The sequence below is a fragment of the Diabrotica virgifera genome, chromosome 4 (genome assembly GCF_917563875.1).
Source record: "Diabrotica virgifera virgifera chromosome 4, PGI_DIABVI_V3a".
Classification (NCBI taxonomy): Eukaryota; Metazoa; Arthropoda; class Insecta; order Coleoptera; family Chrysomelidae; genus Diabrotica; species Diabrotica virgifera.
In genome coordinates, this window is record NC_065446.1 from 117,650,013 (window position 1) to 117,672,985 (window position 22,973).

The 22,973-nt window shown below is 33.1% G+C and overlaps 1 protein-coding gene across 1 annotated transcript in view; it reads left to right on the top strand.

Moving 5' to 3' along the window:
* Window positions 1-22,973, top strand: part of LOC114334177 (cystathionine beta-synthase) — a 65,131-nt gene that overhangs the window by 21,335 nt on the left and 20,823 nt on the right. The window contains exons 3-7 of the mRNA XM_050648379.1: window positions 14,086-14,253; window positions 14,305-14,486; window positions 15,110-15,196; window positions 16,885-17,170; window positions 22,263-22,440. Of these exons, the coding sequence (XP_050504336.1) occupies window positions 14,086-14,253; window positions 14,305-14,486; window positions 15,110-15,196; window positions 16,885-17,170; window positions 22,263-22,440 (901 nt within the window). The remainder of the gene's footprint in view (window positions 1-14,085; window positions 14,254-14,304; window positions 14,487-15,109; window positions 15,197-16,884; window positions 17,171-22,262; window positions 22,441-22,973) is intronic.

The following is a 22,973-nucleotide window of genomic DNA, read 5'->3' on the forward strand; positions in this document are numbered from 1 at the left end:
AGTGATCGAGCTATACTTTATTATATGTTAGCTCTTTTTCGTCAAATGCTAAATATGGTAGTTTCAAAGTCAAAAGACGGGAAAACTATGTGTTTAAAAATATATCTCCAGAAATAAAAAAAGTCTCTAGCTCAAAAACTAAGTGACTTATAATGAAAATATTGTCAGCCCCTATTTTTTTCGGCGAAAAAGTGATCGGAAGCAACCCCCTAATCACCATCGTAATTAAAATTAGTCATTGGTTTTATTTGGTCTTCTTTATTTATGTATTATTAATAGGTTCTAGAAATTTGGCCGGCTTAGAATGATTAGTTTTTAAAAAAATGGAGTTAAAAGCGAATAACGAATTTTTGCAGTTTGGAAAAATGGCCTTTTCTTCAGAATAGAAAGATAAGCATCAGAGATACGAAAAAATGTTTAAATATAAAATTGTAGCTTATTTAATTCCCAAGATCATGGTTTGCAAATTTTTTCTACGGCAAAAATTGAATCAGCTATTGACAATTAAAACTTGTAATAACATGCAAAAACCACCTTTACCAACCCTTTCAAAGTCACATCTTTTTGCGACTGAGGATTTTAAAAAGATTTAATATTAATAGCTTTATAGATCTTGTAAAAACCTACAAAATTCTTTTCTACTAAACTTTCTAAGATAAAAAATAAAAAAGTTACGGTTAAAAATCAATATATACCTATTTTTTTATTGACGTCCCAATTTATTACGGGTGTCGGAAAGTTGGTCGAGAACACTTCGTCGACGGAAAATTAGTCGACAACATTTGGTCGACAAATAGTTGGTCGAATGCACAATTCATCGAATGTATAATTCGTCGACGAACATTTGATCGAATGGATTTTTCGTCGACAAAAACCCAAAGGGAATAATACATGGCGGAAACACGCCAATATATAAAGTTAATTTCTTTGTACTATATAAAAAAAAATATTTTATAGATTGCCAGTCCTAGGCCTTGCATAAAGTGTGAAGGGAAGTTTATTCTCACGATTTCTTTACTTTTTTTATTGATATTGACTGATTATTGCAGTCGAAAACATTGTACGGAAATATCTCGATTCCCTAGCAATTTATTTACCTCAGCATCTCGCATATTTCGTCTTGTCCGCAAGTGCCCCCAAATTTGACTTGTCCGGAAATGCTCCGTTCGCAAGTGCGCCGACACCAAAAAGAAGAACGGTACAACATCACTAATTAAAATATCGGTTTATATTTGCTGTCTACTCTTCCACCGCAGCCAATTTTTTCATTAAATTTAAAAATAATTAAGATTTAGAAAAGAAATTAACAAAACCCCAAAAAAAAAAATTCAGATATACAATATTCCAGTTAACAAAATAAAAACCAATAATCCGTCATTTGTCACCATTAATCCCTTTATCCTAAAGATAAATAACAGTTTATCGACGAAAAATCCATTCGAACAAATGTTCGTCGACGAATTGAACATTCGATGAATTGTGCATTCGATCAACTGTTTGTCGACTAATTTTCCGTCGACGAAGTGTTCTCGACCAACTTTCCTAGACCCATTTATTACAGTTTGCCGTTTTTTACAAAGTAATAAGCATTAAGTAATATTTATAGCGGTTAAACTATTGACATGTGACGAACATTAATATGCTGCTCTTAATGTTATTGTCTATTAAACTATTATTGGTTCTGGGAAAACATGAATTAGCACTACACTTGTTTTTGGCTCACACTAGATCACTAGGCAGTTTACGTTTTAACCTGCGCACTGTACACATCTGCTCATCTGCATCAAGTTCCTTGCTAGGTGGTTTGGGTGTTCCCGCAATCGGTCCTTGTATTTTTTATTCGATATGTAATTTCTTCCTTTACATAAGTTATTTCTGCATCTCGATGTATGGTGTTATTGGTGATATACCACGGTATATTTAAAATCATCCTTAGTATTTTGGATTGGAACTTTTGTATAATTTCTATAGTAGAATTTGCTGCTGTTCCCCACAGTTCTATCCCATAGGTCCAAATTGGCTTCAACACCGCTTTGTATAGGAGTAATTTATTTTGTGTTGATAACTGGGATTGTTTTCCTATTAGTGAGTATATATTTTTCACTTTATGGCCCAGTTGTTTTCGTTTGGAAAATATGTGTTTTCCAGGTCAGTTTTCTATCCAGGTGAATCCCAAGGTACTTTACATCATCTTTCTTGGTATTTGTTTGCGGTTAATACATACAGGCGGACAGGTTCCTCTTCTCGGGGTTGTAAATGTTACATGTATTAATCGACTTTTGCTCATTTGGTTTAATTTTCCATTTTTGTAACTATTTTTCGACTTCAGTTATGTTATTTTGTAGGAGTTCTGATGCGACGTGTGGATTCTTGTTGGAGCATAAGATCGCAGTATCATCTGCAAATGTAGCTGTTGTTGTAGGGAGGTCGGCAGTGTAGAGTAGGTACAGGACAGGACCCAGTAAACTTCCCTGGGGGACACCCGCTGTTATGGGTTGGAGTTCTAATATTTCATTGTCGTATTTGACTCTAAAGCGTCTATTTGTAAGATATGACTTTAGTAGTGTGTAATAATTTAGAGACAAACAACTCCTCAGCTTATAGAGCAACCCCTGGTGCCATACCTTGTCAAACGCTTGTCCTATGTCTATGAACAGGGCGGAGCAATATATTAAAAAAAGGATAAACCCAATTGGAAGCATAATAATGTAAGTTAGCGATGTTTTTAGTCATTCGCCTTATTCATGCTTCTGGATTTATGTATTTAATAGATTCTAAAAGTTTGACCGGCTTAGAATGATTAGTTTTTAAAAAAATTGGAGTTAAAAACGAATAACGAATTTTTGTATTTTGGTAAAAATATTGTTCTTCAGAATAGAAAGATTAGCGTCAGGGATACGAAAAAATGTTTAAATATGAAATTGTAGATTATTTAATTCCCAAGAGCTTGGTTTGAAAAATTTTTTTCTATGGCAAAAATTGAGTGAATCGTAAATGAGTAGGGAAAAACATTGATTTTTTCGATATAAAACGTAACACTTTCGATAGCGAATAAATCTAAAACGGCTAATTTATTTCAAAAAAAGTATAGAACATTTTTTGCTTAGAATGAATGTTTTTATCAACTTTTGCGGTCAAAATATAATAAAACATTTCCACCCCGAGATGGGGTGGCAACCACCCCCATGGTAAAAGCGCCTTTCGGCATCACATTGATTTTGATCCTTGGACTATCCACTACTTATTCTCAAATTTTCAAGCAAATCGATCCATTCTGTAAAAATTGCGAGGTGAAAAGCTTCGTTTCCTGGACTAGTGATGTTAGAAGAGAATATTCTCAAGAGAATATTCTCGGCCAGAAAATTCTCTCGAGAATATTCTCAGCAAAAATTTTCTATATTTTCAAAAACCGAAACAAAAATAAAAACTAGATACGGATCAAGTTATTATAATTTAAAAAATATCTAGGTATATTGTCTTTGCCAATCCCATGAACCACTAGCAAGGGTGTTTACAGTGTCAATAGTTATAGTTTTGCTGCAATATTAACGTGCAAATATTTAGAATGGTGTTGATTTAAGCAGAGAAGAGCAAGTTGAGGAAACTGAGTTTGTAGATAATTTAGCAACTTTAAAATATGGTGGAAATATGGTGGAAATTACTAGAGCAATAAATACCTCGAAAGACGGGAAAGCAGTTGGACCTGATCAGATTCCTGTTGAGTTACTCAGATTGTTAGATGAAGAAGGAATTACGATACTCCAAAGATTTTTCAACCAAATCTATAAAAAAGGAAAATTCCCTGTCCAATGGCTTGTATCTACCTTTATCCCTTTGCCAAAAAAGAACAACGCAACAAAGTGTCAAGACCACCGACTGATAAGTCTGATGAGCCATTCTTTAAAAATATTCCTCAAAGTTCTTCACTACAGAATCTCCACAAAATGCGATAAGGTTATTGGTTGCTCACAATTTGGATTTCGAAAAGGCTTGGGTACCAGGGAAGCACTAGTTGCAACCCAAGTGCTAGCTCAGAACAGCTACGATCAAAGGAAAGATGTAATGATATGCTTTATAGATTATGTAAAAGCCTTCGATCGAGTACAACATCATAAACTCGTACATATACTAAAACAACTCGACATAGATCAAAAAGACATTCGTTGCATAGAAGCTCTTTACTGGAATCAAACAGCTGTCGTCAAGGTGGATAATGAAACAACGCAAGCTCAAAAAATTCTCAGAGGTGTAAGACAGGGATGCATTCTCTCCCCACTACTGTTCAATTTATATTCAGAAACTATCTTCCAGGAAGCTCTTGAGGAATGCAAAAGCGGCATCAAAGTAAATGGTACCTGGGTCAACAATATACGATATGCCGATGACTCGGTCTTAATAGCAGACAATATAGAAGACCTCCAAAACCTTCTTCATAAAATTGGAGAGCATAGCGAGAACATGGGACTTAGCATCAACATAAAAAAGACGAAGTTCCGTATAATCAGCCGTCAATTATGTCAACATCAAAATGCAAGACTAGCATATAACAACCAAGATGTAGAGTGCGTAAGAAAGTTTAAGTACCTGGGAACCTGGCTATGTGAAGACTGGATGTCGGATATGTAAATTAAATGTCGGATAGAAAGGGCCAGAAGTGCATTCATGAAATTCAGAAACGTCTTTACGGTGATGAGTCGGCTGAAATAATGGCAGATTTGACACTTTATCGGTCTAAGGAGAGATTTTTTGAAAAACCATACGTTGTAAAATCAATTGAAAAATTCGACTTAATCATATGGTGAAAAGGTTCATCTTTCGGAACAAAATTAACTAAAATAGCAGTTGATATATTAAGCATGCCTTCATCCAGTGCAGCGACCGAAAGAAGTTTCAGTACTTATGGTTTTTTTATCCACTCCTCTAAAAGAAACCGGCTCACTGCTGAACGGGCTCGTAAGAACTTTTATTGCTCACAATTTAAAATTGTTAGACGTAGACCAATCCATGACTGAGCTGGCCACTCGTGAAAAACAAAATCCCATAATAGTCCATTCTTTCACGGTTTTTGCTCTAAATTTTAAAGAACCGCTTGGATTGACATGAAATTTGGCATACGTATAGCTTACATGTCAAAGAAAAAAAGTGATATTGTGCCGATGTGTGCTTTTGCCCTGGGGGTGACTTTCACCCCCTCTTGGGGGTGAAAAAATATATGTCCAAAATAAGTCCGGAAATGGGTAAACTGACTAATTTTAAGTAACTTTTGTTCTATAGAGCTTTTTCGCCAAGTCAACATTTTTCGAGTTATTTGCGAGTGAATATGTTCATTTTTCAACAAAATAACCACATTTTTAGACGGTTTTTCGCAAATAACTCAAAAAGTAAGTATTTTGTCGAAAAAAATGTTCCTAGCAAAAATATAGCCCATAAAAAAGTAAAAAAATGGTGTACGTGTTAGGTCTCTGGATCTCGTAGAACCAGAGTTATAGCCAATGAAAAATATATTCATATTCACCAAATTTCAAATAGAATATTTCGACGTGAAATATCCAAAAAATTAAGCACTTTTTGGGGAAAACCCATTATAACTTTTTTAAAGTGTTTAAAAAAGCTTTATTTCTGTTTTTACAAAAAGTTTCGAGCATTAAATTTAAGCAAGTTATTTTCAAAATAAGGATGGTCCCTTTTGTTTTTGCAAAAAAAAATCGGGAAGACCACCCCCTAATTAGCAACTTAAATGAAATTAATCGTTACCGCTCCACAAATTATTTTACTTATGTTGTATTTATATGATCTGTAAGTTTCATCGATTCAAAGTGCTTATTTTTGAAAAAATTTGGTTTCAAAGTAAAATTTTTAAAAATTGAAATTTTGAAAAATATGCTTTTTTTCAAAATAACTTAAAAATTGTTAGAGATACCAAAAATCTCGAAAAACAGAAAAAGTCAGATTTGCTTTTCTGAATATCATTCTTTTTTCATGTTATGATTTCATTTCATTTCATTTTTTTATTTTTCTGTTAGACAAAAATTGATTAAGATTTGGTGTTTCTAAATTTGCATACATTCGTGATCAGTGACTCGTTCAACCCCTTTTAACTACAGCCCTTTCAATAATAAGTACTTTGAACCGATGAAACTTACAGATCATATAAACAATATATACACGAGTCAAGAAACTTGTGAAGTCGTAACGATTAAGTTCATTTAAGATACTAATTAGGGGGTGATTTTCTCGATTTTTTTACCAAAAGCAAAAGGGACTAACTTTATTCTGAGCGTAACTTGTTTTAATTTTGATGCTAGAAAATTTTTTTATAAAACAAAAATGAAGCTTTTTTTTTAAACACTTTAAATAAGTTGAAATGAGTTTTCCCCGAAATGTGCTTCATTTTTGGTTATTTCACGTTAAAGTATTGCATTTGGAATTTGACGAATACGAACCTATTTTTCATTAGCTATAACTCTGCTTCTACTAGGTGTAGAGACGTGATATATACACAATTTTTTAAAATTTTTTACAGGCTATATTTTTGTTAAGAATATTTTTTCGACAAAATACTTACTATTTGAGCTATTTTTGAAAAACCGTCTAAAAGCGTGGTTATTTTGTTGAAAAAATGAACATATTCACTGCCAAATAACTCGAAAAGTATTGAGTTAGTGAAAAAACTGTATAGAACAAAAGTTACTTAAAATTAGCCAGTTTATCCATTTCCTGACTTTCTTTGGACGAAGAACCCCCAAGAGGGGTGAAAACCACCCCCAGGGCAAAAGCACATATCGGCACAATATCACTTTTTTTGTTTGACTTGTTAGCTATGTGTATGCCAAATTTCATGTCAATCCAAGCGGTTCTTTAAAATTTAGAGGTTTTGCAATATTTTACCGTTAAAGAACGGACTATAACTCATCAGTACATTGAAATGCAGATTGTAGATGACTAGGATGAGCTAATGATAGAAATAGATTTTGAATCTGAGGTCTCATATTTTATCATACCACATCGATTATTTGAAGAAAATTTCATTTTTTTTATCAAATTCATAAATTTTGTGTTTTCTGTTGTTTTTGTATTTTTTATATACAAAGAACACTGTTGTTTCGTCTCATAATTTTGTATATAAGATCATAATTTTTAAAACCCTATTTTTCATCTTCAACAATATTCTTAAGTGCGTCATGGGGTTCATTCTCAGAAAATTCTCCATATCGAATATCTCAGAATATTCTCCGATTTTTCATTCTCGAGAATTTTCCAACACTATCCTGGACTATATCAAATATCGTCACATCGACCCAAGATTTACGAAAGTCTAATATAATATGTAGATTGTAAATATATTTTGATAACGAAATTAACAAGTAATTATTGCTAATTACCTTATATTTTGTATGGTTTTAAAATAAATGTCTTATAAAAACAAATCCTGTCTTCGACTGAAGCTGTTACCCGAGATTATCACAAACTCGTGTATCTCGTGGTAATATAAATGAGAGCTAACGTTAATTATTATTATGTTAATACATATGCCGTTTACTTTAGTACCCTTATTACTAGAGTCTGTCACTACTTCTGCGGATGCTTTTTCTACGTATAAGTTAAACAACACTGGGGAAAGTATGTAACCTTGCCTTACACCCTTTTTTGTTGAGAAATCCTACGTTTCATTGAAATTTTAAGACATATTGTTCTATTGTTGCTGTCTGATTCTAATACAGATTACAGATTAGTGATAACTCTTATATCCTTGGTCGATAACTCTTATATCCTTGGTCGATAACTCTTATATCCTTGGTCGATAACTCTTGTAGATATTTTATCATTACTTAGTTTCGTATTTTACGTTATCGTTCTCATAATCGATGAAACAGAGAAAAACATCCTTTCTTTGATCTCAACAATTCTGTATTTAGTCCAGGACGCATCTGTTGTGAGATGGACGTTGAGAGGTGAATCAAATTTTTTTGCAGAAATTGCTTAAAAATAACTCAAATAATAATATTTGAGTTATCCTTACACTCAAAATGGTCCGGAACATTGTTTAAATAATCAAAATGTCAAAATATGAAGGAAAAATTCGATTTTTTTATTGGTTTTTTTATTATAACTTTAAAACTATTCATTTCTAAGAAAAGTTGTACTGACATATAAGTTGCGTAATTAAATTTCCTACAATATAGAATTGGTAAAAAATTTAAAAAATAGTCATCCTTGTTGCAAAATAGCAATAATTGCGAAAAAAACCATACAAAAACAAGTATTCGCATTTTACGTTTTTCAACCATGTATGCTACACTTAGGACCTTCATATTTTACCCAGAAAAAGTTTATGATACAGTAAAATAACTTTCATTAAAATCGGTTTAATAGATTTTGCAAAATAAATTTTGCAATCCAGCTTTCGCAAAAAAAAAATCATTTTTTTAAAATGTTGCAGGACTGAAAATAAAGCAGATAGCAAGTTGAATTTTTGTTTGCTTATAGAAGTGTACTGTACCTTTCATTTGCAATTTGCAAAGTTAAAATCGATTAATTACCACGGCGTCAGGAAATTTTTTAAATAAACATTAATTTTTGGTACTACGCGCAGGACAGCGGTGTTCGATTCACACAAGTTGATTTCCACCAAAATTTCTTCCAATCTTTATCTAATATATTATTTTCTTACTCTATATTTTGTTGTATTTTAATATTTTAATTCCACAAAAACCAAACTAATTTTATTATTGTTTGTGAAATATTGTTTAAACAATTGCATATGTTTAAAAATAATAAACTTTTATTCTCAAGTTAAAATATATGACCAAAGAAAATTTTTGCTAAAAAAAGTGTTATTTCAAAGGATAGAGTATGTGTTGTTATTTTGAAATAAACAAATTTATTTATTTATATCGAAATGTAATCAAAATTAAAATGTATCAATCATTATAAAAGGTCATTGGAATGCCCAGTCAGAGCAAACTATCCGCTGTCCTGCGCGTAGCACCAATAATTAATGTTTATTTTAAAAAAATTCCTGACGCCGTGATGGTTAATTGATTTTAATTTCGCTGTGTCTAGGTACACGCTAGCGTGTACGCAAATAAAAAAGTTAGGTACACGCGAGTTAAACTTTATAAAGCCAGTGACGTCATTATTTAGCGTGCGCAGTAACTGTATATTAGGTACACGCTATTTTGATATGTTAAGTGTTTGTTTGATAGAAAAATATTTGTTATTAAGGGAAGGGGAAAGGAAGCAGAACTATTCAGATGTTTTAAACTTAATTGTAATAAATCAATGTGTATATAAAAGTATATATTCAGGCTAGCAAAATAAATATGTATTTAGTTGACATGACATGTACAAAATATTGTTAAAATAATTTTTATACGTAAGTTAATTATTATTGTGAAAGCTTTAGGTCTTTCTTTTATTTTAATTTTGGGCATTAATACTATTATACTTATGACTGAAAAAATATATAGTAATTTATAGTCTCTTATCTTTTTCATACTGTTTTAAAATGTTGTTAAACTTATTAAAAGAATAAAATAATTGTCCACACTCCATAGTTAATTTAAAAACAAACACTAAACAAATAAAAAATAAGAAATCTCTTTACTAATCAATATTAAAAAGTGCAAACACAACGCGATTAGACAAATTCTTACCTCACTCTGGCACTCACGGTACTTACCGCAGCATACACGCGGCTCAAGTTAGCGTGTACACGAATAACCAGTAAAAGTGCACGCTAAATAGTGACGTCACTGACTTGATGACGTTTAGCGTGTACCTAATTTTTTTATTTGCGTACACGTTAGCGTGTACCTAGACACAGCGTTTTAATTTTGCAAATCGCAAATGAAAGGTACAGTACACTTCTATACACAAAAAAAATTCAACTTGCTATCTGCTTTATTTTCAGTCCTGTAACATTTTGATAAAATGAATTTTTTTTGCGAAAGCTGGATTGCAAAATTTATTCTGCAAAATCTATTCAACCGATCTTAATGAAATTTACAGTATTGTTTTACTGTATCATAAAGTTTTTATGGGTGAAATATGAAGGTCCTAAGTGTAGCATAAATGGTTGAAAAACGTAAAATGCAAATACTTGTTTTTGTATGTTTTTTTCGAAATTATTGCTATTTTGCCACAAGAGTAACTATTTTTTAAATTTTTAACCAATTCTAAATTGTAGAAAATTTAATTACGCAACTTTTATGTCAGTACAACTTTTCTCGGAAATGAATACTTTTAAAGTTATAATCAAAAAACGAAGAAAAAAATCGAATTTGTCCTTCATTTTTTGACATTTTAATTATTTAAACAATGTTCCGGACCTTTTTGAGAGGGAGGATAACTCAAATATTATTATTTGAGTTATTTTCAAGCAATTTCTGCAAACAAATTTGAGTCACCTCTCAACGTCCAAATGTACCAATATTTTTACAGATGCACCCTGGTCTAATTAATGTTTGCATATTAAAGATCGCCTCTCTCGTGCCAAGTTCATTTTTGATATCAAACTGACTCCAACATCTTCAAATTTCTTAAATAATCTTGTGTATGTAGTATTCCGAAGAACGTTTTTAAAAAATGCCTCATTATAGTACATACATTATTTCACGGTTATTGCTGTAAATTTTAAAGAACCTCTTGGATTGACATGAAATTTGGCAGACGCATAGCTGAAATATCAAAGAAAAAACTTGATATTGTGCCGATGTGTGCTATTGCCCTGGGGGTGACTTTCACCCCCTTTCGGGGGTGACAAAATAGATGTCCAAAATAAGTCCGCCAATTGATAAACTGACTAATTCTAAGTAACTTTTGTTCTATAGAGTTTTTTTACCAAGTCAATACTTTTCGAGTTATTTGCTAGTGAATATGTTCATTTTTCAACAAAAATAACCACGTTTTTAGACGGGTTTTCTCACATAATTCAAAAAGTAAGTATTTTGTCGAAAGAAACGTTCTTAGGAAAAATATAGCCTGAAAAAAAAGTGAAAAAAAATGGTATATGCATGAGGTCTCTAGACCTAGCAGAACCAGAGTTATAGCTAATGAAAAATAGGTTCATATTCGCCAAATCCCAAATAGAATATTTCGACGTGAAATATCCAAAAAATGAAGCATTTTTTTGGGGAAAACTCACTACAAATTTTTTAAAGTGTTTAAAAAAAGCTTTATTTTTGTTTTTATAAAAAAAGTTTCTAGCGTCAAATGAAAGCAAGTTATGCTCAAAATAAAGTTGGTCCCTTTTGTTTTGGAAAAAAAATCGGGCAGATCACCCCCTAATTAGCAACTTAAATGAAATTAATACCGCTTCACAAGTTGCTTTACTTATGTTGTGTTTATACTATCTGTAAGTTTCATCGATTCAAAGTGCTTATTTTTGAAAAAAATTGGTTTTAAAGTAAAATTTTTAAAATTTTTAATTTTGAAAAAAATGCTTTTTTTTCAAATATCTTGAAAATTGTATGAGATACCTAAAATCTCAAAAAATAAAAAAAGTTGGCTTTGCTTTTCTGGATATTTTGTATTTTTTTGTTTTTCTGTAAGACAAAAATTAGTTAAGATTTGGTGTTTCTAAATTTGCAAACACTCGTGATTAGTGACTCTTTCACGCCCTTTTAACTATAACCCTTTCAAAAATAAGGACTTTCAACCGATGAAACTTACAGATTATATAAACAATACATACACGAGTAAAGAAACTTGTAAAATGCTAACGATTAAGTTTATTTGAGATGCTTATTAGGGGGTGATTTTCCCGATTTTTTTAACAAAACAAAAGGGACCAACTTTATTTTAAGCGTAACTTGTTTACTTTTGATGCCAGACATTTTTTTATAAAATAAGAATAAAGCTTCTGTTAAATCTCAAACATTCATTATTCATATCCGATATTTAACAGTATATTTTTATCACCCCGTATATCACATGAACCAATTTGTTATTGTATATTTACATGTGCGTGTCTCTAATTTAGTTCACGAATTGTAAATTGTAAACAATAATTCGGGCAATTGCATATTTAATTTGATGATGGAATATATTTCTTTTGTCTCAATATTTTGTAAACATACTTAGCGCGTGGCCTGACACCAATACTAGTACCACCGCTGAGAAAGAATACTTTTAGAATCATTCATTAGAATCAACTCAACCAGGCCAGATGTGCTTTTACCTTCATTCCTTCATACATTCAATATGTAACATCAAGCAGAATAGACTAATTCGCGTACAAGCCACATATCAGTACTCAACGTTCTCTCGGGGTAACTACTCTGGTGTCTACCGCTATCAATAAACAATCTAAGTGCTATTGGTGTTTCTATTACTGAAGATCAACCTCCACTGAGTACGAAGATTAGACACTTCTTTTAAATACTTTAAAAAAATTGTAATGAGTTATTACCAAAAATGCTTGATTTTTTGGTTATTTCACGATAAAATATTCGATTTGGAATTTGACGAATATAAACCTATTTTTCATTAGGTATAACTTTGCTTCTGCTATGTATAGAAATATATACACCATTTTTTTCACTTTTTTACAGGCTCTATTTTTGCTAAGAATGTTTTTTTCAACAAAATACTTACTTTTTGAGTTATTTGCGAAAAACCGTCTAAAAACGTGGTTATTTTGTTGAAAAATGAACATATTCACTCACAAATAACTCGAAAAGTATTGCCTTAGTGAAAAACTCTATATAAAAAAAGTTACTTAAAATTAGTCTGTTTATCCATTTCCGGACTTATTTTGGACATATATTTTTTCACCCCCGTGAGCAGGTGAAACTCACCCCCAGGGCACAAGCACACATCGGCACAATATCACTTTTTTTCTTTGACTTGTTAGCTATGTGTATGAAAAATTTCATGTCAATCCATGCGGTTCTTTAAAATTTAGAGGTATTGCAATATTTTACCGTTAAAGAATGTACCCGGTGTTTTGGGTAGGGTGATAAAAATGTAGAGCGAAGCCAATCTTTTGAAATTTGTTCCGTTTTGTAGATATCGTTAAAGAGCTTCACAATTATGTCTAGATTTTCTTCATTAAGCAACTTGGTTGTTTGTGCATGCACATCATCTGGTCCTGGGAATTTGTTACTTTTTAATATTTTGATAGCGTATACAACCTCAGATTCAAAATACATTCAAATTGTCTTCCAACTATGGTGGCTTTTGTGATATGTTATCTTTGAACAAATTAGCTATGTACATTTTCCAGGTATTAACTATATCGCGAGGTTCCATTATTAGTTCATCTTGGTCATTATATATACCAGTCACTAGTTTGTTGTTGAAGATTCCATCAATTTCCTTATTTTTTTTTGTTGAGATTGAAGCTGTTGCCGAGTTGATATAGTTTTTCAGCTTCGTTGCAAAGTGTAGTCATTCAGATCTCCTTCGGCGCTATAATTTCTTTACAAATTTTGCTGTGTATATTTCGGTATCCTACTTGGTCGTGCCTGATCCTATACTGCGTTCTTCCATCATCTCTAATATTTCTTCTGTCATCTTTTCATTCTAGTTAGTTGTTTTATTTTTGAGAAGAAAAGTGTTGCTCACGTCATCAAATGATTCTTTTACGGTTGTCCATGACTTTTCAACATCATCCATAGTTGCCATATATGAGAACTCATAGGCATAGCCTAAAGGTTTTGGGGGTTGTAACCCCCTTACATTGGGATGTACTTTGAGCTCTATACGCTTAGCACCCTTACTATTCCATACCCCCCAGAGACCATCCGGTAGTTGTAACCCCTCCCTTAGGATCATCCTGGTTACGCCGTTGAGAGAACCTATTGTGTATTTGTTCTTTATAATCATCTCTTATATCGTTGTTTTTTAGTTTTCTAATGTTTAATGATTCCTACTCCTACTGGTTCTTTCTTTTGGAAGTAGCAAGCCTCAATTTAATGTTTATAACTAAGGGATTGTGGTCGGATACTATGTCTGCTCCAGGTAATGCAGAAACCTTAGTAATAGCGTTATAGAAAAGTGAGTAGAAAAGTGACCTCGATGGGCCCTGTCGTAATATTATCGAAACATGTATCTTTGTTAACGTCAAAACTTTTTTTCTAGATGTAAAATGCGAATTTTTCAATCCAGGAGGCTCGGTTAAAGACAGAATTGGCAAAAGACTTATCGAAGATGCTGAAAAGCAGGGTCTGCTCAAACCAGGCTACACCATCATCGAACCATCTTCTGGAAATACTGGAATAGGTCTAGCTTTAGCGGCAGCTATCAAAGGTAATCTAGTACAATATTCTAATACTCGTATATTGCCATGAACTTTTTTAGGTTATAGATGCATAATAGTGATGTCTGAAAAAATGTCAAACGAGAAAGTGTCTGTTTTGTCTGCACTTGGAGCTGAAATCGTTCGTACACCGGTAAATGCCGATTCAAATTCTGCTGAAGGGATGTTTGGAGTTACTCATAGACTTAGGAAAGAAATACCCAATTCTATAATTTTGGATCAGGTAAGTTTTTTCTTTAATTTTTAGTTAACCTTGTTTGTTGGTTTTGAATTATTCTTATCTATACTTTCATCACGTTATTTACTTCATTTCTTTAATAGGTTTTTCTATGTTTTTTCGATTCTTCAAGGGTTTTACTGTACTCTTCAGGGTATTTAAGTTTGATATTTCCAAATAGTTTAATAAACTATAATTACTATGTATATTAAACTACATATAAGGCAGGCACATCAAAGAAACATGAAACGTAAATCACGTTTCATGGAAATAAAACACTGCTAAACAAATAAACGTCCGGCCATTTATGAAACTTTCCGAAAATAAAAATGTGTTATTAGCATGAATCACACTCGTTTCATTGGTAGGCGGACTTCAAGATTTGTTTAGCCCTGTTTAATTTTCATGAAACGTGTTTTACGTTTCATGTTTCATGTTTTTCGTTTCATGTTTCGTTGGTGTGCGGCTTGCCTTATAGGCAGTATAATACTGCCTATCTCATTTTGACCTTCCCTCGTATATTTAAGTGCCTGGAAAGGTGACTTGATATTTTTGAATAGTTCAGTTGAAATTTTGTCGAAATATGAGCAGTGTGTGTTATATTTCAAGATAATTTTTTGTATTTTCAGTATTCAAATCCAGGAAACCCTTTAGCACACTACGACACCACAGCGGAAGAAATTTACTTCCAGTGCGACAAAAACGTTGACATGATTGTAAGTAGATAAATAAAATCTTTTATTAAACGCTTTTATTTAGTTCAATAGTTTGCGTCAAATTTTTAGACGTTAATTTGACTGCCTTTTCTTTAATGGAAATGAATGAAAATTTGCAGACATATGCATTCGCGGGAACAATACACGAATAGTCAATAAAAAAAATGTTGTCATGTTTATTAATTGTTTAAATAAAAAAAAAAACGATTTTAATGGAAAACGCTTAAATTCTCTTGTTTTTTACCATGTAAAAACTTGAAACTTTTACGGATTGTATAGCTAATTATATGAACAATACATAATTTCACTTTTTACGTTAATTGTTTACGTTATGCTTCATTAATAAACAATAAAGTTTCAAATTTTTTTGCCGATTCCGACTACTTTTCATGTTAGTACATCATGTGTTTTATACATATTTTAATAAACATGACGATATATTTTAATGTTTGAAAAGTGTAACACTAAAAAGTAAAAAATAAAAAAATATGAAAAAACATTTTTTAAGAAACGCTTTTCTTTAGTTACGAGTGACTAAAATTAAAAATATTATAAAAAAATCAACTAAAAAGCAAAAAATAAAAAAAAAATTGATAAAATCTAACAAATTCGTTAAAGAAAAGCATGGGGCGAAAACCGTTTATTCGATGAACACGCGCCACTCTTTTCTTTGACGGATGTGTTAGATTTTATCAATTTTTTTTTATTTTTTGCTTTTTAGTTGATTTTTTTATAATATTTTTAATTTTAGTCACTCGTAACTAAAGAAAAGCGTTTCTTAAAAAAATTTTTTTTCATATTTTTTTATATTGACATAGGTTAGATGTACAGTGCTATTAGTATACCAGCTCTTCAGGTTTTTGGTTTTCGCGGAAGGGGATCCATCGAATAGCCACCAAGGCCTCCAGATTTTATTAGATTGGATTTTTTTAATGAGGATATTTGAAGAGGAAAATATATCAAAGTCGACCGAATAACGAACAAGAGTCGAAGGAGTGCAACGTAAATTGCACAAATAACTCTTGAAGTCATCGAAAATGTTATGCAAGAATACTGCCCGTCTTTCTCATTGCGCGCATTACATTCGGAGGAACCTGTAACTCCTAGACAGCACGTCTCCCGGTGGCGGATAGGGGAATACCAGACCCTGTTTACCGGTGGGTAGGAGGGAAATACAGGTGGACCAACAGGTACTTGTCAACCAGCCTGACCAGCGTGATAAGTTAAGGCACGTATCCACTATGTTCGCGAACCTCTTGCTGTCTCTTAGCAGTAATTCAACTGAGGACGATAATTTTCTTGAACGTTATGGATCTTTTATGGAGTTATATTACGAATTTCAAATCTAATTATCTTTTTTGAATCTCGTAAATTTTGTAGTCAATCGAAGTAAACTTTTGATTTTAAATAACCCCGTAAGAAAAATCAAGTGATGTAAGATATGGAAATCTTAGGGGTGGCTCCATTTTGCCGATTTACTGTTCTAAATAAATAGAAGGTTACTTCATCAGAAAAAAGGATGTGGCGAGTGGATCCGGCAATTTGGATCATCCTCATTGATGTCCGGGATATTATAAATTTTATGCGGATGATATTTCTCTTTTTTTTTAATATGCGTAAAACAGACATTTTAGAAATGTTTGTATCAGTTGCAACGGAATTATGAAACTGATGATCGATTTTTTAAGGTTATAGGCGCAGGCACAGGGGGCACCATAGCAGGTATTGGAAGAAAATTCAAAGAAATATCTCCCCAAACAACGATCGTTGGAGCTGACCCAGTAGGATCGATCTTAGCTCAACCAGAGTCTTTGAATAACACAGATGCTGGCTTCTACGAGGTGGAAGGTATAGGATACGACTTCATACCTACCGTTTTAGATCGAGATGTGGTCGACGTGTGGGTGAAGACAACCGACCAGGAGTCGCTGCCTTTGGCTAGAAGGCTTATAAAAGAAGAGGGGTTATTAGTAGGTAAGATACACTATTTTCATTAGATTTCATAAAGTAGGTACCTACTTTTAAATATGTATTTAGTTACAAAACGTACATTACAATGTACACAATGTCTTCTTCTTCAAGTGCAATCTTCGCGACAGAGGTCGGCAATCATCATAGCTATTCAGACTTTAGAGGCGGCTGCTCTGAAACGTTTACTTGATGTACATCCATACCATTCTCTCAGGTTGCGCAGCCACAATGTTCTACATCACCCTATGCTTCTTTTTCCTTAAATCGTTCCCTGCATAATCAATTGGAGCCAGTTGTATTTCTCTCAACGTGTAATATATATCCGATATATTCCAATTTTCTTGTTTTAATTGTATTTAATTTCCATTTCTTTATTCATCTTTCTCAGAACCTTTTTGTTTGTGGCGTGTTCTGTCCACGATATTTTCAGAATTCTTCTATACACTCTCAGCTCGGTTGATTCAGGGCCGTAACTACGATGTTGGGGGCCCCGGGGCAAACGTAATCTGGGGCCCCTACCCCCCAGCGCAAGGGGGTCCGGAAAAATGTTTGATATTTAACCCCTTGAAAACGCATTTTCCCTCCTTTGTGAACAGCACACTCTCTTCTTTCTTTTTTTTTTCAGCACGTCTTGCAATAATTATAAAATTAACAGCGCTAATGAATACATCTTCATCTGTATCTGACATTGTGGACGGATCATCAACGAATGCGTTCGTACGCTACAATGTAAATGGTCTTACTTTGTAGCGGACGAATAACCAAGCGAACTACCAAGCAAACGTAAATGCACCTTAAGGTGCCTTAAGCAACTGCAATGTGAGCCAAACACACACAGTGAAGCTGGTCTGTGTAGTGGTGGGACTGATCTTAATGTGCTCATTCTATCTTACCCTTACCCTTCGTTTCAAAATGTGGTACCATGTGGTTCCTTTCACATACCAAGATGTTGTCTGGGAAAATTGGTGAAGACAAAGTAGCTGGGCTGGGACCTGGGGCCCTTATTCCGGTTGCATTTTAATTTTTATTTCACCAAAATATCTAATTTCCTTAGCAACAATTTATATCTTTACGAAAGGTCTCGGGGGCCCTAGCTTAGCCCGGGTCCCCTCTTCCAATGGCATTTTAGGTTTTGTTGCGCCGAAATAACTAATTTCCTAACTAATAATTTAAATTTTTATGTTAAGGTCTCGGGGTTCCCAGCTTAGCTCAGGCCTCAGGGCCCCTGTTCTGTTAAAATTGCATTTTAGCCAAAAAGACTAATTTCCCCAGTGGAAAATTTAGACTTTATGTTGCTGTCTTTTTAAAATTGTGTCATTTGAAAATATTTCGTTGATATCGGCTTTTAAATTACATATTTTTATTTTCCTCGTTAAAATCTATGCACGGCCAACCAAAAGGAGGCCTCTGTGGGGCCCCCCTTGGCCGGGGGCCCCGGGGCACTGCCCCGGTTGCCCCAATGGTAGTTACGGCCCTGGGTTGATTCCAGTTTTTCCATTGATGCAGCATTCAAAGTCACAAGATTCCATTCTATAAAACAATGTCGAGACGCCAACCTAACTCTTAGCTTCAACTTTGAATCTCTTGTGCAGAGCACTCTTCTCATTTTGATAAAATTTGCCCTAGCCTTTTATATTCTGATTTTGATTTTCTGGAAGTAATCATTTGTGGAACTGATCATTGTTCCAAGATATGCGTATTGGTCTACTCGTTCGACATTGGTTTCGTTTATGAATATATTCTCGTTATGTCTTTCGAGTTTTCGATATTCTCATAAATTTTGTCTTCTTTGCGTTCATTGTTAGACCGTATTCTTGTCTGTATTCCGCTATTCTGGTCACCAGCACTGAATATCGTCAGTATTTTCGGCTAAGATGACAGTGTTACCCACATATGTAATGTTGTTAATGGGAATTCAATTTACCTTTATTCCAGCTGTTTCACCCTCAAGATCATTTTTTAGAATCTCTTTCGAGTACGCATCCCTGTCTCACCCCACGTCTGATTTCAAGTTCTTCTGACAGCTGTTCGTTAACATGTACTTTTTCTCGCTGCTTATAGTAGTAGTATAATATAATGAACAAGCAGCCAATTTTATGTAGTGTGACAAAAACACTGCATTAATTTTGTTTTAATGAGTGAAATAATTTCGACCACGAGTCAGTATTCTGTTAACCGAGGTACAATAGTACCAAGCGGCGCCGCTAGGAGAACACTCCAATAATGCTTCTCAGATTACTTTATAGTGGAGTCACTGAAGGTTTTCACCTCCGATTTCGTTGAACCTTCATCGATTTTCATGAAAATTGGTAAGTAGTTAGAAGATACTTCAAGGAACAAAGGTGACATGATGTTAACTTGCGCTTTTACCCTGGGGGTGGTTGCCACCCCTTCTCGGGGGTGATTTTTTTTTAAATAATACCAGAAATCGATAGATGGGCAACTTCTAAGCAAAATTTGTTATATAAAGTTATTAACATAAATCAATACTTTTTGAGTTATTAAATATCAAAAATTTTATTTTTTCTTAAAAAAATGCATGTTTTAAAGCGGTTTTTCACGTATTACTCAAAAACTATAAGCTTTTGTAAAAAAGCTATTATTACCAAAATTAAAGATAATAAAAAATTTAATACACTCCCTACTTAAAGAACTAAACTAATGTTATTTTAAAGTGAGTTATGGGTAATTGAATGTATATTTTTTTCGACTTGTACTCAAATCTAAGTATTCAAGCTTACATAACGGGAAAACGATGCATTTTATAGAATATACTTGTTAAGCACTTGTCAAAGTACTTCGGAATACCTATCAAATGAGCTTCAGTAGAAGTTAATAGCATCAAAATTAAGCAAGTTATGATGAAAATAAGAGAACCCTTTCGATTTTTTTAGGAAAAAGTTAAAAACTAAACATACGCCATTTTCGCAAAAATTAAAATTTGTAGTAATCCTCACAAGAATTTCTTTATGTTATCATAGTTAATTATTTCAACAAATTTGAACGGTTTAGAATGCATATTTTTGAAAAAAAGGTATAATTTAAAAAAATCAGAATTTTTAGAATTATCGTACTTTTCATTTTCTTTTGATAATAACTCCAAAAATACTCAATATACGTAAAAAATGATAAATAACTAAATTTTAGTTTTTTCTGTAACAAATACTTTACCCATTTTACTATTTTCGTAGAGTAAAAAATAACCGAGATAGAAACGTTTAAAATTTCAATTTTGCTGTTAGAACCATGTAACCGGGGCCATTTAACCTTTTATTTTTAAAAAAGTAAGAGGTATAAATGACTATTTTGACGTTTTTTAATAGCTCTTGGAATAAGATTTTAACCAGTTATTAGAGGAACTTGCTACTTTAAAATTTAACGGAGTTATTTACAAAAAAACAATAACATTTTTTAGAAAATTTTTTAAAAGATACATTTTGATACATTTTTGGTGCATAAACTTTAATGCTATCAACTTGTTCGAGCACTTATTTGATAGATATTTCAATGAGCTTTTACAAATGTTTAATAAGTTTATGTTATAAAATGCATCATTTTCCCGGTATTTAAGCTTGAATACTTAGATTTGGGTACTCGACGAAAGAAATATATATTCAATTACCTATAACTCACTTTCAGTTAACATTGAAAGGTTTTTCTAGTAAGGAATTTATTTCATTTTTTATTAGCCTCAATTTTGACAATAATAACTTTTTTGTAAAAACTTATAGTTTTTGAGTTATTTATGAAAAATCGGTTAAAAACATGCATTTTTCTCACGAAAAATTAAAATCTTTGATCTTTAATAACTCAAAAAGTTTTGATTTATTTTAATAACTTTATATAACAAATTTTGCTTATAATTTGTCGCTCTATCGAATTGTGGGGTTATTTTTTATAAAATAATTTTCACCCCCGAGGAGGGGTGGCATCCACCCCCAGGGTAAAAGCGCAAGTTGGCACCATGTCACCTTTGTTCCTTGAGATATCCTCTAACCACTCACCAATTTTCGTGCAAATCGATGGAGGTTCAACGAAATCGGAGGTAATAGCTCATATTCACCTTCAGTGACTGCACTATTAATGAAACGCGGTCATTTTGTACTCTAAACCGAGTAAGGTATGAAAAAAGAAAAGAAAATAATCGTTTTCGTTTTGATTCGAGTCTCTTGCCATCCTCTGACACCGTGTTTCGGGGTCTACCCTTTTTCAAAGAGGCTTTGCAAGGAGACTGAATTGAACCATAACGAAACGAAGAAGAACTGCAGATATTAAAATATTTGCAGCGGAGTGTGGTTAGACTGTCCTCTAACGGGGAATGACGAAATGAGTGAAAATAATTTCGACCACGAGTCAGTATTCTGTTAACCGAGGTACAATAGTACCAAGGGGCGCCGCTAGGAGGACACTCCAATAATGCGTCTCAGATTACTTTAACGAAACGTGGTCATTTTGTACTCTAAACCGAGTAAGGTATGAAAAAAGAAAAGAAAATAATCGTTTTCAATTCGAGTCTCTTGCCATCCTCTGACACCGTGTTTCGGGGTCTACCCTTTTCCAAAGAGGCTTTGCAAGGAGACTGAATTGAACCATAACGAAACGAAGAAGAACTGCAGATATTAAAATATTTGATTATGATTCAATTCAGTCTCCTTGCCAAGCCTCTTTGAAAAAGGGTAGACCCCGAAACACGGTGTCAGAGGATGGCAAGAGACTCGAATTGAATCAAAATGAAAACGATTATTTTCTTTTCTTTTTTCATACCTTACTCGGTTGAGAGTACAAAATGACCACGTTTCATTAAAGTAATCTGAGACGCATTATTGGAGTGTTCTCCTAGCGGCGCCGCTTGGTACTATTGTACCTCGGTTAACAGAATACTGACTCGTGGTCGAAATTATTTTCACACATTAGCACTCCGCTGCTAATATTTTAATATCTGCAGTTCTTCTTCGTTTCGTTATGGTTCAATTCAGTCTCCTTGCAAAGCCTCTTTGAAAAAGAAGAGATCCCGAAACACGGTGTTAGAGGATGGCAAGAGACTCGAATTGAATCAAAACAAAAACGATTATTTTCTTTTCTAATTTTATTTTAGGTTCAAGTTGTGGTGCAGCAATAGCAGCTACAATTAAAGCAGCGAAAAATCTAGAAGCAGGAAAAAAAGTGGTGGTAATCATGCCAGATAGTATCAGAAATTATATAACGAAATTTGCCTCTGACCAATGGATGGAAGCTAGAGATCTAATGACGCCTGTCAACACTATGAACCATTGGTATGTATGTATAATTGTAACCGAGGATTATTATTACCAATGCACCACTATTTAAATCACGCGCAGTAAGAATATTTCTTAATAACAAACTCTAATTTGAGTCGCTCATGTCAGAAACAACAATCAGAAATTGTAGTTTTGAGGTGATACAAAAAACTATTTGTATGAGTCTGCGACATTCGAACATTTAAACGATGAAAAGCATCGAATGTGTCTTCAATTAGTGTATGGCCATTTTCAACACGATGAATTCCGAGAATATTTTCAATAACAGCTTCCAGACAATATCAAACATTTTAACTCATTAATAAAAAAAATAAACATAGACGGTTGCGTTTCGATTCAATTGGAGTCTCTTACAATCCTCTGGACACGTGTTTCTAGGTCTACCCTATCAGAGAGACTTGTAAGAAGACTGAACTGCTAACTCCTAACGCTATCTGCTAATACGTATGAATAAAGCATACCTTGTTTATTTTGACAGAACCGAAGTCAAACTAAATATTAACCTTTAACTACTCGCGCATCAAGTT